At 41.1% G+C, this 21,644-nt stretch overlaps 1 protein-coding gene across 12 annotated transcripts in view; it reads left to right on the top strand.

The window, feature by feature from the left end:
* EPS15L1 (epidermal growth factor receptor pathway substrate 15 like 1) overlaps positions 1-21,644 on the top strand; it is a 395,592-nt gene that overhangs the window by 145,578 nt on the left and 228,370 nt on the right. For all 12 annotated transcript variants that reach the window (XM_033956496.1, XM_033956490.1, XM_033956493.1 and 9 more), the window contains 2 exons: positions 2,096-2,250; positions 13,374-13,530. In XM_033956496.1, coding sequence (XP_033812387.1) covers positions 2,096-2,250; positions 13,374-13,530 — 312 coding nt within the window. The remainder of the gene's footprint in view (positions 1-2,095; positions 2,251-13,373; positions 13,531-21,644) is intronic.

Below are 21,644 nucleotides of genomic sequence, written 5' to 3'. Positions count from 1 at the left end.
ATTGAAATTTTTTAAAATAATATAATAATTAAATACATAAAGCTATATCAATTTAGGTCAGCTTAAAATATTATCAATATTAATAAAATAAAACGTGCCTAATCTCACACTGACATTATCCTTCTCAGCCTCACTCTCCGAAAAGGAGTAGAACTGAATAAACAGATCGTAGTCATTAAAACCTAGAACTACATTCCTTTCTGACTAATTAAACATGAGACAAAAGTATTGTAATCCATGCACTTTAGAAAACTCATAAAATACCCTCTTAATTTTACTAGGAAAGGAAGAAGCTTCATCACATAACTATGAACAAATATGTTAACAATGCCTTACAATACAATCAATATTAAGGGCTCCTTTTACTAAGGTGCGCTAGCGTTTTTAGCGCATGCACAAAATTACTGCGCACTACGTTTCTAGAATAACGCCAGCTCAATGCTGGCGTTAAGGTCTAGCGCGGGCGGCAATTTAGCGCGCTATTCCGCGCGTTAAGGCCCAAACGCATCTTAGTAAAAGGAGCCCTAAGTCTCTTCTACCCTCCACCATTTAAAAAAATTCTAATCATTCAGCATATGTCTGCGGCTACATCAGGAAGGGTGAAACCAACATTTACAAAACATTAGTGTACACCGTGCTGTGTAATTAAAGAGCATTTAAAGACTATGGACTAGATTCACTAAAGTCAGCGATAGTCACTCAACCTGTTTCACAGGTTTAACAACAATCACTGCTGACCGACCTGATTCATTAAACAGCCCACTGCGTGTTTTTCCCCTCAATTGCCCATTTTCTGATCCGGCCATGCAAAATTGCCAAGCGATTGATTCACTTACATTGTTTGGCTATTTAGCATCCTAAAACACAATTGCTATAGACCTGTGTTGCTTTTCCTCCAATTCCATTAATAGGGAAAACTTAGTTCAAACTTTGCCAATAACAAGTACCATGATCCTCATAGCACCTTGGTGGCTGCAACAACCATGGTTCCCTCTTCTTCAGCTCAGTGTCCAAGAACCCATCCCACTTTGAATCTTTCCAATCTTAATAACACAGAATGAAGGGTCCCTTCTCCATTCCAATCTTTGTTCATTGACTCTCACAGTATGGTTTCTTTCTCCCAGTGAGTAGATACTGGTGCAGTGTATATGTATCAGCAATCATTGAAGCTTCTAGGAAACCTTTCACACAATGTTGTTACTGCTTCAAGTAGACTAGATTCACACTCTGGTATAACTGACACTTATTACGTCTGGACACATGTCCTCTCCCATCAGTCCTGGACTATTTCCTTTACCTCTTCAACTCTGGTCTTAAAGACACTTCAGTCTGAGATCATCTTAATGTAATTAGCACTTTCCAAACACCTCTGATTAAAAAGCTGTTAACTGTCCATCCTTTGATCTCCAGATTCATGAAGGACCTTTGGTTTTTTATACCAAACCACCAATCAAACTTCCTCCAGTTGCTTGGAATCTTAATATTATACTAACATCCCTGATGAATCTTCCCTTTGAGCCAATGGTGCCTTCATCTCTCAAACATCTCACATGGAAAACAATAATTCTTAATCTGTATCACATCAGCACACCGAGTAAGTGAACTGCAAGTGCTTGTCTCAGATCCATCATATACAATGTTCTACCACAATAGGGTAGTTCTCCACACACATCTGAGACTTGCAAAAAGTTTAAAATGGCAGTACACTTTTGCATTGTCTGTGCCAGGTTTTGTGAATGACATCGTCCCACACGAGAGAATATCTGCCTGCTGTCTAACACCTATTACAGGTAAGTAATGATGTGGCTCTTCGGCACAAATGAGCCTGGGGTGGAAGCCTATTAAAATGGACACCTCTGTGCTATATTGCATTACATTAGAGATTTCTATTCCACCATTACCTTGCCATTACCTTCGGCCATTGATTTTGTGAATGAATTAACCAAAGAAAATGCAGCATAATTTATAGAATATGTACACAAGGCCATTGATGATATTGATCTAGAAGATAATTTGCCAATCTAGAGTTATCATTAATGAAAGCATAGATTTTTTTCCTTCTATTCATTTTATGGATGTGTCTCTTTTTCGGCAGACTTTGAATTGGGTGGTTCCCATGTCTGAAAAGTTACGGTACGATGACATTTTCTTAAAAACAGATCTGGATATGGACGGTTATGTCAGTGGGCAAGAAGTGAAAGATATCTTTATACAGTCATGCCTTTCTCAGAATATCTTAGCACATATATGGTAAGGATTTAATTTATTTATTATTTTTTTTTTTTTTAAACTTGGGGTGGAAGTCATTACTGCCTGATGTTCAGGCCACACATGGATCATGTTCTTGGTAGCTTGCAGAAAGAGAGACCAGTAGTTGCTCAGAAAGGAGCATCTGTGTCTTGGATACAGAAATCAAGATAGTATTAGGTCCTTTGTGTATCACTGAAAACCATGTACCCACAGGTTTCTCTTCTTGTCTGCACACTCTGTCTTACAAGTCAGTTTGCTGCTCCAACATTTATAAAAAGACAAAAAAAAAGGAAGGTGGGTCTTGGCTTGCCTACTAATAGCCTAAATATGGCTTATGATTTTTACAATTTTGTATTCTTTACTGTCATCCAAATTCACGTTAGAAAAAATAAAAAATTGCCCACTTTCTTTATGCGACAAAACTCTTCTTTCTTTTTGTTTCATTGAAAACCCATTATTAGAATGGTTCAGTTACTGAGACCAGGATACAGTCCACCCAGCAGAGCAGATGTTGCAGGGAAACTGCTGGATAAAGTGTATGACAGAGAAATGTGCAACAAGTCTAGAGGTTAAGTCTTGATGGGTAGAGTAATGTCATGTATAACAGAAGGGAATGACTTTCTTGCAGAAACCATGCACATACAACAGAATATTTACCGGAAGTAGCAGCGAAAGTTATACGTATAATGTGAACAAAAATTCAATTATCTAGTATGCGCCTCAACCTTGCCTTTTGTTGCCGTTTCTATTGGAAATATTGGTTACAATATTGTTTTAATTGTAGTAAATGTCCCCAAGCTTTGTTGAGGGTCAAAGGTTTCTGCTCCACTCCCTTCAAGATAGAATGTGGAACAAGATAGGGTGTCCACTCTCTCCCTTACTATTTATTCTGACTTTAGACCTGCTTATAAGGGAGATCATGGTTAATCCAGAGATTAAAGGAATTTAGAATTGGTAGACATGAATTTAAAATCTAGGCATTTGCAGACGACATTTTGGTACACATTACGGACCCTCAGCTATCTCTGACCCTCAGCTAACCCTTATGGAGAGCTTCAAAGAGTATGGTGATTTTTCTGGGTTTAAGTTGAACTTTGGGAATCATTGGCCTTACCTTTCTTCCCACAGATACAGACTTGGTGGAGGGGATCATTCCCCCTACAATGGGCAACCACATTGTTTCAATACCTAGGAATCATACTTACTCCCCAAACTTCAGATTTATATCAATCTAATGTGACCCCTTTATTTGAATATACCAAAGACTGGCTAAGTGGTCAACATTACCAGTTTCACTACAGGGAAAGATTCTCTTATATGGTATGATATTGTTCCCGAAGTGGTTATGCATTATTCATCTTTTACCATGTTGTCATAATTCTGTTGGAACAGCAGAAAACCGGAGATTGCTTTTGGACTATTGCAAGGAAACTGGAGGAATGGAAGATTGGGTCTTCTGGACATCAGACTTTATAATTTGGCCTGTTTGCTATGCCATTTGCATACAGCACTGGTCACTGTACATGAAGAAGGACACTATACTATTCGAAAGGGTCCAGAGAAGAGCGACGAAGATGGTTAAGGGGTTGGAAGAGCTGCTGTACAGCAAAAGATTAGAGAAACTGGGCCTTTTCTCCCTCGAACAGAGGAGATTGAGAGGGGACACGATCGAAACATTCGAGGTACTAAAGGGGATAGACTTATTAGATAAGGACAGGTTGTTTACCCTCTCCAAGATTAATAGAACGAGAGGGCACTCTCTAAAGTTGAAAGGGGATAGATTCCGTACAAACGTAAGAAAGTTCTTCTTCACCCAGAGAGTGGTAGAAGACTGGAACGCTCTTCCGAAATCTGTCATAGAGGAAAACACCCTCCAGAGATTCAAGGCAAAGTTAGACAAGTTTCTGCTAAATAAGGGCATACGCTGGTAGGACTAGTCTCAATTGGTCTTTGACTGGAGGGCCACCGTGTGAGCGGACTGCTGGGCATGATGGACCACTGGTCTGACCCAGCAGAGGCAACTCTTTTGTTCTTATGTTCTTAATGTTCGATAGATAAGATTTTATTTTGAAAGAGATAGAGGAGGCAGCGTTTGCACCTTAGCATATAAACTCATTACTACTTGCTCCATCGGCTTCAATACCTTCTGACACTAGAAATAGCATATTATTATGTCCAGTTCAAGTAGTTTGGACAGAGCTGGTGAAAATGGGGGAAGGGAATCCTAAAAGTTCTAGTCAACTACCCATTTGTAAGACCTTTCATTTTCTTCTAGGCAGAGAGAATATTAGTTTTCAGCAAACAACACAGCACGAGGTGACTCAGCTGTCTCACATGTTAGCTCCTGATGGGGCAATGGGATCATGGACAGATATACAGCAATGCATTTTTTTTTTTTTTATATATTCTTTATTTATCATTTTAAAAATTTTAACAAAATCAAACATTTTGTACAGAAAGATTGTCAGATTGATCACAAAATAATAAGTAAATTATTAACATAAAAAGAACAAAATTCAAATCGGACAATCTCAAGTCCTCAATAATTATGTGATCCAAGATATATATAAGAGTGAACTTTTAAGGAAATCAATTATAAATTCTATATAATAAAGAACAGTATCATGTGTCTGACTTGAGGAATTATTCTATTACCAAGTCCAACAATTACTTAGTTGTTATTGTGGTAGTTGTTGTTATACCCTCTTTTTCCAGATGTTTCAGTGTCAGAAAAGCTGTAAGTTGAGATGGCTCAAAAAACACATACTTATTATCTCGATATCTTACTATACATTTACATGGGAAACGTAAAAAGAAAATGCCACCCAGCTGTGTAACTCCTGCTTTCAACAAAAGAAACTGACGTCTACGATTCTGAGTTTCTCTACTAACATCTGGAAACATTTGAATTTTCAAACCCAGAAACTCCTTACTCTTGTTCCTAAAGAACATTTTCAAAATCCAATCTTTATCCGGCAACAATGCCACAGATAGTATAAGAGTTGCTGGTTTAACCAAATCTTTATCTGATGTTTCCAAAATTGCTGTCAAATTTTGTTGAAGGTCTTGTGTTTCCTGTCTCTTATCCTCCGAATGTTGACCCCTTACATTCATAGGCAAATAATATACTCGAGTGAGAGGAGGCAATGATTCCTCAGGAATATTAAATATCTCCATGAAGTACCTTTTTATCATCTCTCTCGGGTTTACTGATAAGATTTTAGGAAAATTTAACAGTCGTAGGTTATTAGTCCGATAGTTATTTTCCATAATTTCCAATTTTTTTCTAATACTTTGATTATCTTGTATTATTGTAGATTGAACTTGTTTAATCATTTTCACTTCATTTTCGATACCTCCCAATTTTTCTTTGACATTAGAAATTTCCTGTTTATTTTCCTCTATTGTCTGTTTTTGAATTTTTATATTCTTTTCACCTTCTTTAATTTGTTTAGTTAGTGAGTCTCCCAGTTTGGAAACTAAGTCCCAAATTGAATCAAGAGTCACTTCAGCTGGTTTCTCATATTTAAAGAAAGTCTCATGTAAAGTTAGGGAAGACTCACCTTGACTGCCTTCTGTCTGTTGGTCTGGACTTTTTTCTCCTTCTGCTCTATCCGCTGGAACCATCTCTGGACTTAACAAAGCCATAGAGACTTCACCTTGCTGGCTCCCTGATGTTACAGCCTCATGATCAAAGAGTGCTGCTACTTCTGGCCCACTCCTTTCACATGGGGAACTCGCACAGCGGTGGGGGAGGTGGACTCCTCTGGTCGGGGCTCAGTGTGGTATCCAGCCCAAGGACTTCCGATCCGGCGTCACTCCACGTCGCAGAGCCCAGCGGGCGATTCCCCGAACCTACTGTCTCCCTCTGAAGACGCTGAAGAAAATGTTCAATTGAAGCGAGAGGGGGGTGTTCAAGACGTCGTGAGGCTGCAGCGGCGCTCTTACCCCGTCTCTTCGGCATCGCGACTGACAAATAGTCTGATCGCTGTTGAAATATAAACAATCGTGCTCTCAGCGTCTCACCAGTCACTGATACAAATCAAATCATATATCCTGGATCTGAAGATCTCCTGTATTCGTTCCTATATTCCAATAGGCAAATCAATAATCTCCAACTCCCTGGCTCCTCGTGGCTCCAAGGGGCTCCCAAGGGGCCTGGCGAGCCCCTTAGGGCACGCCCCTTCGGCCACGCCCTGCGGCCGCAACCGCGGCGGCGTTCTGTTTTTAAATTGTTGGAGACGGACCCGGTGACGTCAGGGGTCCGTCTCTGAAGATGCCTGCTAGGAACCAGTGGAAAAAAGCAGAACCGCTGCTACAGGAAGCCAGGGAGAGAGGCACAATCCCCTCAGATGAAATGCTCCGATGCAGGAGATCTCCCGAGTCTCCCGCGGCGGTGTTCTGTTTTTAAATTGTTGGAGACGGACCCGGTGACGTCAGGGGTCCGTCTCTGAAGATGCCTGCTAGGAACCAGTGGAAAAAAGCAGAACCGCTGCTACAGGAAGCCAGGGAGAGAGGCACAATCCCCTCAGATGAAATGCTCCGATGCAGGAGATCTCCCGAGTCTCCCGCGGCGGCGTTCTGTTTTTAAATTGTTGGAGACGGACCCGGTGACGTCAGGGGTCCGTCTCTGAAGATGCCTGCTAGGAACCAGTGGAAAAAAGCAGAACCGCTGCTACAGGAAGCCAGGGAGAGAGGCACAATCCCCTCAGATGAAATGCTCCGATGCAGGAGATCTCCCGAGTCTCCCGCGGCGGCGTTCTGTTTTTAAATTGTTGGAGACGGACCCGGTGACGTCAGGGGTCCGTCTCTGAAGATGCCTGCTAGGAACCAGTGGAAAAAAGCAGAACTGCTGCTACAGGAAGCCAGGGAGAGAGGCACAATCCCCTCAGATGAAATGCTCCGATGCAGGAGATCTCCCAAGTCTCCCGCGGCGGCGTTCTGTTTTTAAATTGTTGGAGACGGACCCGGTGACGTCAGGGGTCCGTCTCTGAAGATGCCTGCTAGGAACCAGTGGAAAAAAGCAGAACCGCTGCTACAGGAAGCCAGGGAGAGAGGCACAATCCCCTCAGATGAAATGCTCCGATGCAGGAGATCTCCCGAGTCTCCCGCGGCGGCGTTCTGTTTTTAAATTGTTGGAGACGGACCCGGTGACGTCAGGGGTCCGTCTCTGAAGATGCCTGCTAGGAACCAGTGGAAAAAAGCAGAACCGCTGCTACAGGAAGCCAGGGAGAGAGGCACAATCCCCTCAGATGAAATGCTCCGATGCAGGAGATCTCCCCCAGCAATGCATTTTGAACACAAGTGATTGCGTATAGGCAACTTCAACTTTATGTTGATTCTTTGGATAGAGAGAGCCTGCTTTTCCCCATGGACACACACATAATATGACTTATTGGAAAAGTTTGGAGAAGATTAGTTTTCAGTATCTGAATTTGGAGATCTTTGACAGCTCTCTCTTTTCCGGACAGGCATGATGAATTACGTGATCGGCAGTACGTAGACTTCAGATTAAGAAAGAATTCACTTGATGTAGTCCAATTGATAAAACGGATCCCAGAGATCTCTGTTGATGCAGAACTCAGAGAATATCAATATAGGGTGTTACATAGAGCATACTTTACCCGGGATTGAATCTATAAATCGGGACTTGTGGAATCTCCAGTTTGTGGAAAATTTACCCAGGGAGTTAATTCTTTCACACACACTTTTGGACACGCCAAAGATTTATCACTTTTGGGAGACAGTGATTCGCTATTTGGAGCAGTTATTACAGAGCTCTATTTCACTTTCAGCAGTAGTCCTTATTTTGGACAAATTTGAAACCTTTAGAATATATAAAAGGGAATATTGACTTTTATTGAGAAAGAGTGGGTGGTGGGAAAGAAGATTATATTATTGGTGTGGATGGATCCTGACTCTCCATCATATTGGGTTTGGAGAAAACGCTTATATAACTTAATGTTACTAGAACTTAGATATGTTAAGTTCACTCCAAAATGTTAAAAAAAACACATTTTCTTCAAATTTGGGAAGTTTATATTTAATCATTAGCCCTTAAAGCTAGAAGTGCTATCTTGAACTCATTATAAGGAGATGGTTTGAGAGGATTGAGCTGCTGTATCCAATAAATTAGTATCAAAAAGGGGGAGGAGGGAGGGAGGCAGGCTTAGGGGACAGGGAATATTTAGTACCAAATCTGGATAGGCCAAAAGACCAGATACTGCTAGAGTTTTTGATTTTTAGGAGGAGAGAAAATTCCCACTCAGCTATACATCTGATGGGGGGGGGGGATGGGGATTTGTTTAAAATAATGTTTGAATTCTGTTTGTTGGTCTTGAACAGAGACTTGCTGGATTATGTTGGCAGTACAGTACCCTTGGATTGCATATTGTATGAATCACACTATACTATTGGAACTTGGTTGTTCATTGTACTCTGTTCTTTAATATCAATAAAAAAGATTTAACATAATTGTTGTAAATGCATTAAAGAAACAGTGTATCATATATTATGTTGTACCCTTGAACTAACAAAACAAAGTGCTAATGGTGTCTTCTATACCACTATATCTCCTACTAGAAAATGTTGAAAACACAATTATTTGTTAATGCCTTCATGTGCTAATGCTATTTGTTGCTGAAGCCTTACCGTCCTGTAAATGTTTTTATGGGATTTTGTCTTTCCATCTTGTTGGATGAATTTGAAAAAAGGTTTTAATAATGATACTGTTAGTGTTTTATTGTTCTGTCGAAACATGTTTTAGTATTTTTAATATGTATTTTGTAAACCGCATAGTATTTATACGGTATATACATTTTTAAATAAATAAATTTGTGACTCTTTTAGTCAAGGCAAAAAATTCATTTAATCTCTCTACTGTGGCCTTGTCTTCCCTTAGAGCCCCTTTTATCCCTCAGTCATCTAGCGGTCCAATTGATTCTCTTCCCAGCTTCTTGCTCTTAATATACCTAAAAAGGTTTTTACTGTGTGTTTTTGCTTCCAGCGTAATCTTCTTTTCAAGGTCTCTCTTCGCCTTCCTTATTAAGGCCTTGCATTTGACATTCCTTGTACTGTTTACAATTATTTTCAGTCAGAACCGTCTTCCATTTTCTGAAGGATTCTGTTTAGCTCTAATTGCTTCTTTCACCTTACTTGTTAACCATGCTAGTTGCCATTTGATCTTCCTTCCTCCTTTTTTAATACATTGAATATACCTAGTCTGGGCTTCCAGGATGGTATTTTTGAATAGCATCCACGCCTTGTCTTTTAGTAGTAGTTTCATGGCTGAATAAGAATAGAATTGTAGTGAATCTTAATAAAAGCCATTCTTACTGGTTTACTGATGACTGGTGTCTGGTGGATCAGGGGGTGGCTAAGATTGAGCTCGGAGCCTGTGGTCGGACCATGTGGTTTCATGGTTGGTAGGCGGATGTAGCCTCTTAAGTAAATTTCCTTTTCGGGTTTCCTTCCTCTTCGGTGAGGAGTTGGATAAGCTTGTTCAGGCCTTAAGCAACTCTAAAGTGCTTCGGCTTCTGGAGGACAGACCTCATCCAGCGTCTCAGGGTGGCTCTGCTTGTGGGCAGCTGTGTGAGTTCTGTAGGTATCGCCCTGGCTGGATTTTGGCCACTTTCCCTTCGATAGGATGCTTCTTTCAGTGCGCACAGTCCTTTTGGGGTCAATGGCAATCTCCTTGGAGGTGATCCAGTGGTCTTGGGCTCACATGAACCCCCTTCAGCGGTGGTCCCCATAGATTCATGAGCTGGATTCTCTGGTTCCTCTTTCTGGATTGGTTTGTTGCAGCCTGCGCTGGTGGCTTCAGTCTTCCAATCTGGTTCAGGGGGTGAGTCTGAATCAGCCCCAGTGGATGGTACATCTCATGGACGCCAGTCTCCTCGGTTGGGGAGCCCAATGTCTCGATCACTTGGCTCAGGGCAGCTGGTTGCCAGTGTAGGCTTCCTGGTCGATCAGTGTTCTAGAGACCATGGCCATTTGGGGCTGGAGACCTTCCAGTCGTTGCTGGGGGGCAAAGCTGTGCATTGTCGTAATTGCAGGCTTTTCCCTTTAGGCCTCCCTTCCTGGAGTTTTCTGAGGAGCGGGTCGTGCTACGGCCAGTTCCTTCCTCTCTTCCTAAAGTCATTTCTCCCTTTCATGTCAACCAGATGGTTTCCCTTCCGGTCTTGGGTAGTCAGGAGGGCTCTTTGGAACAGAGGCAGTTGTGCAAGTTGGATGTTCATAGAATCCTTTGCGCTTATGTTCAGCGGCCTCAGGAGTTCCGATGGTCGGATCATCTTTTTGTCTTTCTAGCAGGTCATCTTAAGGGGGACGGTGCTTCTAAAGCTACAATTGCATGCTGGATTAAAGAGGCTATCGTTTCTACGTATCTTCTTCAGAAGAAGCCAGTTCTGGATTTTCTCAAAGCTCATTCCATTCAGGGTCAGGCGACTTCTTGGGTTGAGAGTTCTCTTCTGCCTCTTGCGGACATCTGTAAGACTGTGGTTTGTTCTTCTCTCCATTCCTTTGTTCATCACTACTGCTTGGGTGTTCAAGCATGTTGGGATGCGGTTTTTAGTGAGTCTGTCCTTGTGGCAGCCCTTCGGGGGGTCCCACCCGTGATGAGTACTGTTTTGGTATGTCCCATTTGTCTGTGCTGGTCTGGACAGACGATAAAGAAGGAGAAATTAGGTTAATACCTGCTAATGTTCTTTCTTTTAGTCCCTCCAAACCAGGCACAGAACCCGCCCTATTGTCTTTTATCATTTTTTTCTTCGGTGTCTTTTCTTGTGTTTTGGAAGGAGTATAATAGGAGCAGCGGTAGCTGGCAAACTGTGGGGACACTCTGAAGATTTTTTGTTGTAGTCAATATCCAACAGTTTCTCGGTGTCCAATCCGGACAACTATTTTGTCTTCTCCATATGAGTGGGGAGTTGTTCTGTTTATAGTTTACAGTTCTTAATTACCATATTTTTCGCTCCATAAAACACACTTTTTTCCTCCAAAAATGTGGATGGAAATGTCTGTGCTTCTTATGGAGCGAATATAACCATTTTTTTACCCCCCCCCCCCTCCGGTACCTTTTTAGATTCCCCCCCCCCCCCCAATCGTACCTTTTTTAATCGCCCTGTCGTACCTTTTGAAATCCCCCTTAAATCCTGATGGTCCAGTGGTGTATCGGCAGGAACCAGCTTTCCGCGCTCCTGCCCCTCCCTTGCTGGATAGCTGCCTCATCATGTTGGGGCTAGTGACGCACAAGGCAGGAGCGAGCTTTTTGCGCTCCAGCCTGGCCCCACGCCACTCCCTGAATGGCTGCTGTCAGTTCTCACAAGTCCATGTTTCTATGAAAAATGATAAATGGATGAATGAATGTATGATGACTACCTGACTGGGGCACTGCTTTTGCATATGCCAGTTTTTTTAAAAGAGAAGAAAGCCCTGCTGATCACAGACAGCGTAAGAGCGCATATAACAAAATATAAAACAGAAAATTAAAGCTTTGAACATGGTACCAATGTTCATATCTGGGGGGGTATGACCAAAATGCTGCAACTGTTAGATATCACAATAAATATAAGCTTCAAATCTGTGTTGTGTCGTCTATGGGGAGAACTGGATGTCCAATGCTGAACATAGCTTCACAGCTATAGGCTGCATGTGCTACGCCACTTTTGCAGAAGTGGCTTAGTGGAAGGCAACAACATGGAATGACATACGTGAGAATATATTAAAATCTGGCTTTAAAAGGCAAAAATAATTGCGGATAACAGCGAAAATGATGATGAAGACAAAGATCCAAATGGAAATTAAATACAAGTACCTGTACCTCCAGAAATTTCTGACTTCTTTCACAGTGACACCAAGGATGAGAACTTTGAAAGGATTTTGAGAAAATGATGGTGATAAATAAAATATAAACTTGTACGGTAAATTTCTATGACAGAATTATTTTATATATTCCAGTTTTCATTAAGCTTCCTCCAAAATCTAATTAATTTCTGTGGCAGAATTGTTGATGTTAAATAAAATAAATTTAATATTCACTTCCAATATTTGTTATATCTTGACTAGCAATTATGATGTTCAGTGGGATTTGAACTGCCGATACCGTAGGTTTTGCCGTGTCTTATACTAAGGAATGACTTATGTGTTGACTTTACTGAGATTTTTGCTGTTTTTGGTCCCTGCAACCTAAACAAAGGTGCAACTTATAACCTAGAAATTATGGTATTTTTAAGTACAATAAATCATTTGTGTATGTGTGGGAAGGGGATTAGATGGATCTTAATTCAGAGTTCCCAGTTAGCTAATAGTTTTTCTTATCTGTGTAATATCTTTTCAAAAACTTGGGTTACTTCTTCTTGGGTGGTAGGTGGGGAGCAAGAAGGTTGATGTTGGGTTGACATTGTGATTTGTTCTTTTTTTCTGTTTTTTTATATGCACAGTAACACACAGCTTCTGGGTCTATGTGGATGTTTTGATTGTCAAATATTGTGAATACCGTATATACTTGAATATAAACTGAGATTTTTGGGCCAAGAAAATGACCCCAAATGGGGGTTTTAGTTTATATTCTGGTCATTGCCCACTCGCCCTCCACCAGGCCTGCCATAAGACTTAGTGGTCCAGTGGACTCAAAGAACTTGCAACAGCCATTCAGATAGCACGAGGCAGGAGCATAGGAGAATTGCTCCTGCCCTGGTTCACTGCTGGACCACCAGGGAATTTAAAGGTATGTGGGGAGGCAGGACGGAGGTGACAGTTGTTTAGAGTCAGCTAGGACAGGAAGCAGGAAGAATCCCTCCTGTCCTGGCCCACCGCTAGACCACCAGGGCTTATGTAAGGCCCAGTGGAGGTCTGCAAGGCATCGGGATAGAGGGGGGACACGGTGCAGAGCTGGGGAGGAAGTGAGGGAGGGGGCCTGGGAGCAGAGCAGGGCATTTGAATAATAAAAAAAAACCCCGGTTTATATTCAGGTGTATATGGAAAATATGTTTCTATGAATTATGTATTTATACCACTTTTATATATTGTGATTACTATGGCATTATATTGTAAATAGCCAATGTATTATCTGATTCTGTTTTGCAGTATCAGTAGCCAGTAACTCTCTCACTGTTTTTCATTAGGGCCCTGGCAGACACAAAACAGATAGGAAAACTAAACAAAGAGCAGTTTGCTTTAGCTATGTACCTCATTCAACAGAAGGTCAGTAAAGGGATTGATCCTCCCCAGGTATTATCTCCAGAGATGATCCCACCGGGAGAAAGGAGCACACCTGTACAAGTGAGTTTTTGGTTAAAACATAAAATATTATATCTATATGTTCTGTACTAACCAACACAGCCTTTGTTCGGTTTATTTGACCTTTGACAAAAATGTTAGCACAAATTGGTGGTGGTGTCAGTTTTCAGGTTAGTATTTGTGATCATCTGTTGCTTTAAAGGAAAGGGATTGGGACTCGTATACTGCCTTTTTGTAGTTTTTATTTTTATTTTATTTATTCAATTTTCTATACCGTTCTCCCAGGAGAGCTCAGAACAGTTTACATGAGTTTATTCAGGTTCTCAAGCATATTTCCCTATACAACCACACTCAAAGCGGTTTACATACAGGTACTTCAAGCATTTTCCCTATCTGTCCCAGTGGACTCACAATATATCTAATGTACCTGGGGCAGTAGAGGATTAAGTGACTTGTCTAGGGTCACAGGGACTGGTTTACATATAAACCGGTATATAACAGACTGAGGGCCAGATTCTATAAATGGTGCCGTAAGTTAGGCAGCGGTAGGTCCCATATCCCCACCTTACTTAATTGCTTTAATTGGTTTTAAGTGGCTTGGTATTTGACCGCGCCATTAAAAACTCATTTTTTAAAAAGTAGATACTGGTAGACACCTACGAAGGTAGGTGTCATAATTGCGTCTAAGGAGGCGTCTAACGGTGCCTAAGGTCAAAGTAGGCATGGTTAGGGTCAGAGATGACCTTAGGCATCATTAAGACGTGATTCTCAAAAGAACTTAGGCATCTGCAATGTAGGTCAGTAAAACCCTGGCCTATATTGCAGATGTCAGGGTTTTTTGGTAGGCGCCTTTAACCTCGAGTCTTTAAACAGTTCCTAACCATGATTGACATGAAGCTGGCACCGTTTTTGTAGGTGGCTGCCAATTTAAGCACCATTTACAGAATCTGGCTCTAAGGGCCCTAGAAAGAGCTTTTACCTGTTTTATGGCCATGGAAAATATTTTTAATTGAATAAAGTGTCATGTGTGCCTTAGACAATCATTTGATATAATTAATAAAACATAACTACTTCAGATACAATGAACCTGTATTGACAATACAGGCAATGCAGAAATCAGATCTTACCTGTTAATTTTCTTTCATTGAGTCCCACCAGACCAGTCCAGTCCAGTACCTGTGAATTATGACTGTCGACCAACAGATGGAGGCAGTGAACAAAAAGACTGATCTTTGCCCTTTAAGGGCATCATGCATCCTAAGTTCTACAGTATTTTGATAGCAAAGTAATGGTAAGGATGAACCATTTGACAACTCATATGAACTAGTACTTTCTTAGAAGATGGAAACATTTTTTGAAGTCAGCTGGGATTCAAGAAATAATTTTGTGTGTTTTCTATTTTTGTGCTGCAAAAAAACCCCAAATCTTAAGCTGATAAAGGAAGGGAGGGAGATGACTGACTGGTCTGGTGGGAGTCATAGAAAGAAAATTAGCAGGTAAGATCTAATTTCTCCTTCCTTATACTCACCAGACCAGTCTAGAACCTTTAGGATGTACCAAATCAGTACTCAAGATGGGTGGGATCCAGCAACCCCAGTCCTTAACACTTGGGCCCAAAAAGCTTAATCAGCTCTAGCAGCCACATTAGTTCTGTAATGCTTACCAAAGATAAACTAGGAATCTACAAATATTTTCTGGTGATGCAGCATACAGTGCCACCTATGAGGTAGCCATAACACTCATAGAATGTGCTGTTAAACCTTGAGAGATTGGGTTACCTTTTAAAATATAAGCAGAAGATATCATCTCTTCCTTAGCATCCTCATCAGACCAATCTAAAACATGCAGTTTGTACTCGACTATCAGAAACAGAAAAAAAAGCCCTTTGTGCTTCACCCCATAAAAGTACCATGTAGCTTTAGATGCTCAGTATTTCTCTTATCTCTATTAGGTGGCAATGGAAGGACCATGCAGCTCTTGATCCAATTTGAGAATTGGGTGTCATTTGAGCAGAGAAGTACTTCACTTGAAGATTTAAGCTAAAAGAAATAGAAAATTAAATTTTATCTGGAGTTGAGATGATACTTGGAAGAGTCTGAGACCCCCCTCCCTCCCCCGTTCACTACTGTTTTCTTTCTTCCCTTAAAGGGGTTGAAATGATTGTATGGGAAGTTGCATCCTCACCTCAAGACATCAGATCTCCTCTGCAGTGTTTGTTCCAGGCTGTATTAGCGATTAGCAGAAGCACATGGAAGTATGCTCTTATACTGTGAGATGGGATTATTTCCTTTCTTTGGCTAGTCCTGAGGGAGCTTGGATTAAAGCATTGTTCTTCAATGCAAGGCCCAAGGGTTAGTTACGGTCCCTGGAAACCTCTGGGGTGGTCCCCATTGTCTTTTTTTTTTCCTGCTGCTCTGCTTCAGGCTCAGGAAAAAAAAGGGAAAATGGATTAGAGAACAGCCACATGCTTGAAGAGAGCCTGTGAGACTTTCCCTTCTTATCAAAATATTCAGATTCTGGGGGCATGATGACATCAACCATGAATTCATGAATGGATAGCACTTAGCGGCATTCAGCGATATTGCTTAATATCTTTGTCATCACCAGCATATTCTGTAAAACAAATTACATAATATAGTGCACAAAGTGGACAGCTTCCTTTTGGTATGAATAAAAAAAATCCAGACAGTTGATCTTTCTGGATTTGCCTATATAAACAGCATGAAGCCCACTGAAAGGGGAGATGTGGCAAAGGCAGCGTCTTCATGACCTGCACAGCACTCCCAACATGATCCACTCTCTCCAGAGTTATTTCAAGAGGATGACATCATAAATGCTCTGCTGGAAGGATTGCTAAAAGAAATCCATTTATGGATAAAAGAAATACAATCAGACTTGAAGGCATTCCAAGTGGAATTAACATCTTTGGGGACAGAACTCTGAGCTGCGATGAATGAGTTGGGCACCCATGTTGAGGAAACTGAACAACAGCTGGATGATCAAGCGGAGATAATGGAAAATGTTGATAAGCAACTACAGGATTGTAAGATAAAATTGAAGATCTAGAAAACTGAGGCAGCCACCACCATAACCTCCAGTTTCGCAGTATCACTGAAACTCCCACATATGCGAATAGTGAATGGGTGGTCCAACAAATTGCAGGATCTTTGTTACAAGTGGACAAGATGTCCATCCATCTAGACAGGGACCATTGCGCTTTGGGAGCACTGAGAAATAACAGACCCAAAGATATTGTGGCCTGCTTCACTAATTATAAAATTAAAGATCAGATCCTTCAAGCTATAAGGAAAGTGGAGAATGTCACTTGGGATACTTATCAGATCGCAATCTACCAAGATCTCTCTAGTACCACTTTACGTCATTGCCTTGAATTGAAACCACTAACACAACAACTATGAAACCTGAACATTAAATATAAATGGCAATACCTCTGCCCTTGTGTTTTACAAGGATGGTAAATTGCAACAGGTGTGCACAATATCAAAGGCCCAGCAAATTTTTTCTCAGTTGTGTCAGATCTACCACAGCACATTTCACAAAAATCTATGCTGAATGCGAGACCTCAGCCTAAATGGCAGCGAGTCACCAAAAGTAAGGAATATTTACATAATCAGCAATCAGGTAAAGTATTGGGAGACCTCAAGCCCAGAAGCTTGATGTTCAACCTGGTTCTAACATAGCCTGATGCTGAAATGCCTGTGCAAGTTAGATACAATAGGTCTGCAGCACAAGACACCTGGTAACTATATTCGCTATCTATACTAGATCTACTCATAAAGTACTGGTAACAAACTGATCACTTCAGGGTGATCTGTCTTGATAGACTGGAAAACTTATATTGAATAATAGATCTCCTGGGTTTTGCTTTGTCATATGCTTGTATTAGTTCTTGAGGGAATTCAGCCAGGATTTCATCCCCCCCTCCCAGATCTGGCTGTGTCTACAATGTTACGAGATACTGCCAGAAGAATTTTTCAAAATGAGAGTTGGAATTGGGGGAGGGAAGATATGGAACGGAGAAGTGCAGGGGATCTCTTCTGGGATAATAGGCATATTAAGGGTTGCTTAATTTTACATTGGAATCAATATTGGATTGATTGAGAACTGTTATGGTAGACGTTCTTGAATATATAGAACTCTCATGATCTCCATTTAAATGGCCACATTAACCTGTGTAACATTTAATGTTAGAAGATTAAGCTCTCCTTTTAAATGTCAACTTTGATTCAGAGAGCTAATCAGAACTTGATCAAATATAACCTTTATACAGAAGACTTGTTTACTTCCAGCGCATGAAAAATATTTTCATCATAACAAATTCCCTTTTATATATTTTGCTTCTAATATGGCCTTGAAAAAGTCCTAGGGGGTGCTAATAGCTTTGACAGCACATAGAGAGGGAAGATATTTGATTGGCCTACAGATTTACACCTTGGTGCATATTTATATTCCCAATGAGGACTAGGGTCACTTTCTTGAGAGGCTGGCCCACCCTATAATCTCTCCCTTCCCCCATATCCTTATCAGAGTACAGGAGTTAAAACAATAACACATTTTAAACATAGAAACATAGAGTTTGACGGCAGAAAAGGGCTGTCGGCCCAACAAGTCTGCCCACTCGAATAACCTACATCATCGAAGCGGGCCGACCTAGCAAAGGCCCCGAGGCTGCCTCATGAAACCGCGCTAAACTACTGCTTAGGGGCAGCTCTGTGCTGAAGTTAAAAGCACACAGAGCTGCCGCTGCTGGTCGGGAGGTGCAGAGGCAAGGCAGGAAGCATACGCTGCAGGAGTCCCGGCGAAGGCAGGAGTCCCGGCACAGCGATGGCAACAGGAAGTTGCAAGTCAGGTGACGCTGGCACCTTTCGTTGCGGCGGGGACCTGAATCCTTCGCTGACCGGCAAGATTTTTTTGTGGACCGGCACCGGTCCGTGGACCAGCGGTTGAAGAACTGTGCTCTAAATGAGTCCAGCTTCATCTGCATATGTTCCAGTTTAGCAGGAACTTGTCCAACTTTGTCTTGAATCCCTGGAGGGTGTTTTTCCCTATAACAGACTTCGTAAGAGTGTTCCAGCTTTCCACCACTCTGGGTAAAGAATTTCCTTGCGTTTGAACGGAATCTATCCCCTTTCAACTTTAGAGGGTGAACAGTGTCTTTCTCTACTAAGTCTATTCCCTTCAGTAGTTTGAATGTTGTTTAACCTGGCTTCTGCCAGTTCATTAGCAGTAATGGGGAGCACAAACAAGTCACCTTCCTCCCCCCCCCCAGTCTTTCACAGAGCTGCACGTGTGCAGGCAAACTTTAAACACAGGCAGTTTTATTTCTATCTTTTGGAAGCTTTATTTTAGACAGTAAATTCAACTGTAAAACTTCTTCACACTCAAGGAAAGCAGGGCACAAACAGCTTTATGGAAACAAACTTAAATTCCAAAGGAATTTCTCCTTTAATTAGTGTCAGCTGATTCAGACTGCAAGGTATGAATGCCATTTTATGGAAAGGTAAAAATCGTCCATGTTTAAAAGCAGTCAGTTTAGACATTAAGTAAATGTAGTCCAGTTTAACAAACACCACATCCATTGATGGCAGAGTAGGCTGTTTCCACCACTTAGCTACAACAGGCTTTGCCACCACAAACATATGAGCAGCAAACTGATGAGCTGCCTTGGGAATTCCAGGAGGTCTCCGATGTAAAAGTCAATAGTCTGCTTGCAATGGATGTAGTAGGCATACAATGTTTTTCAGACAATCTAGTAATAATGTCTAAAAAAAACTTGTATCCTCGAGCAGTTCCACCAAATTTGAAAAAAAGTTCCTCATTCTCCGCAATTCCTCCAGCAAAGTTCAGGACATTGTAGAAACATCTTGGAAAGTTGAGCTGGGGTGAGATACCATTTCCATTAAAGAGGCAGCAATAGATACTTTAAACAAATGTTTACAAATCTGAATTCATTGAAATATAGTATAGGTATGATCAAGGTATTTTTCCAGTCGCAAGGTGTAACACTATACAGGATTTCTTTCTACTAATAGTGCCAAATGAAGTTTGCTTATACCTCCTCTATATGTTCCTGTACATATACCTTTTTCCAATATTGTTTCTTCTAATTCCTCCGTCCCATAAAATCTCAAAGTTGGCTGTAGTGAAAAAGGTCCCTTTGGGGAATACCATATAAAGAAAGTAGCTTATTCCTGTCCCATATTTGATTTAACATGTGTAATGATTGTTTAGCTCAATGGAGGAAGGTCTTATGCTGCTGATTAGGTGGAAAACCTAGTAAATAAAATACAGGAGTGAGGAGGAAGTATTTGCTATCTGGGAATAATTAGCCCGCTGTGCTATCCAATGGTGTTCTTATAAAAACATTTATCTCAGAGAGAAGTTGTCTCAATCTATCAAGTGAAAGCTATGACAGTGCCCATAAGGGAATGCTTTCCACCAGCTGCTGTTCCATGCAAAGCCAGGGTTTAGCGGTGCACCCACCCAGTCACTAGCTGTATGTGAGTGGCTTGATGATGCGGGCAAAGTGGGCGACACCATACCTCCTCTTTGTTTGGACTGATAAGAGTATCTCCCTGCCCACCCTTGGGGCTTTATTTTCTTCCAGGTGTAAGGAAATATCTGTAGGTTTAGGATGTGGAAAAACGATTGGGGATAGTTATTGGTAGTGCCATGAATAAAATAATAGCTTGGGCAGAATCACCATCTTGACAGCATTAGTTTGCCCCAACCAGGAAGAGTCTAATCCCTTCCAGCTATCTAGGTCTGACATCTCTTTAAGCTTAGAGGGAAAATTATATTTATATATATATTTTAAAATGAACTAGTCTAATCTAATTGCAATTTTCGTGTCGTTTTATACCTAACAAGGTTCAAGGTGACTTACAATTCTTGGGAATATCAGTGGGGATTAACAATATATTTAGGATTACATAGTAATTGTATAGTGGAGTGTATAGTGTATAGTGTAATTGTAGAGTGGAGATCACATAGTACTGGGAATAGATATCACAGGGAAAACAAAGAGGGGATCGGGAACAATGAGGTGCCTGCATTTGCAATCCTGTGCAGACTAGTGAAGGCAAAAAGAAGACTCAACCAATCGACCATCCACATCCATATATACAATAAGAGGGAGGGCACTTTATCTACTGCCACAGAAGGATCATCATCATCTTTAGGAGGAAGCTATCTTTCCTCCAAGTTATCCCTTGAGAAACATTTTCCACCTGAGTATCCATAAACAAGGCAAGTCTCCAAAATGAGAGAGTCCTCTGTCTAACTGTGCCAGGAATGCCTTGTCACCAATACACCACAGAAGCTGATAATGTGTTTTAATCAAAAATTTATTAAACTTGAAACTTGAAGCTGCAGAGTATGATTGCAACTATCTGCTGGAGAAAGAGAAATACTATGGAACCTAGGCTGCAGGGTAGCCTAATAGGACAAGAATCAGTCTTTTGTTCTCAGCCTCCATCTACTGGTAAACTGGCATAACCCACAGGTGCTAGCCTGGTCTGGTGAGGACCGTAAGGAAAGATAGCTTAGGATTTGCACTGTCTACTATGTTAATTGTAACATAATGTGAGAGAATAAGAATGTTTCAGAAATAATTTTATAAATGTCTCTTAGGTTCATTTGGGTCCTATGAAAGAACTAGTAAGGATTACCCTATGAATGAGTCTGACTCACTTTGTAGGATCCAGCTGTTTAGTGAATAGATGGTCTTTGATGCTACAGTTTTCCAGAATCACATCTTTCAAATACTCCATATTTTTACTTGTCTTGTTTATTCTTTGTTATCCCAGCTCAGTGAAGAATATTTTGGCCGGACCAGGAACTTTACAAATTCTGTGATTCTACAGTATATATATATATATATGTGTGTGTGTGTGTGTGTGTGTTTCAGCTTTCAAAAAGCAAAGATTTCTCTCTTATTTTGGTCTTATAATTTTGATTGTATTTTATTCCCTTAAGAACAACCTTACTGGGTCAGACCAGTGGTCCATCTAGTACAGTATCCTATCTTCACAGTGGCCGATCCAGGTCTCAAGTACCTGGCAAAACCCCAAATAGTAGCAACATTCCATGCTACTGATCCAAGGGAAGCAATGGCTTCCCTCATGTCTGTCTCA

The sequence above is a fragment of the Geotrypetes seraphini genome, chromosome 8 (assembly GCF_902459505.1).
Source record: "Geotrypetes seraphini chromosome 8, aGeoSer1.1, whole genome shotgun sequence".
NCBI classification, from domain to species: Eukaryota; Metazoa; Chordata; class Amphibia; order Gymnophiona; family Dermophiidae; genus Geotrypetes; species Geotrypetes seraphini.
Note: the sequence above shows the minus strand (reverse complement) of the source record. Positions and strands in the feature narration are given on the sequence as shown.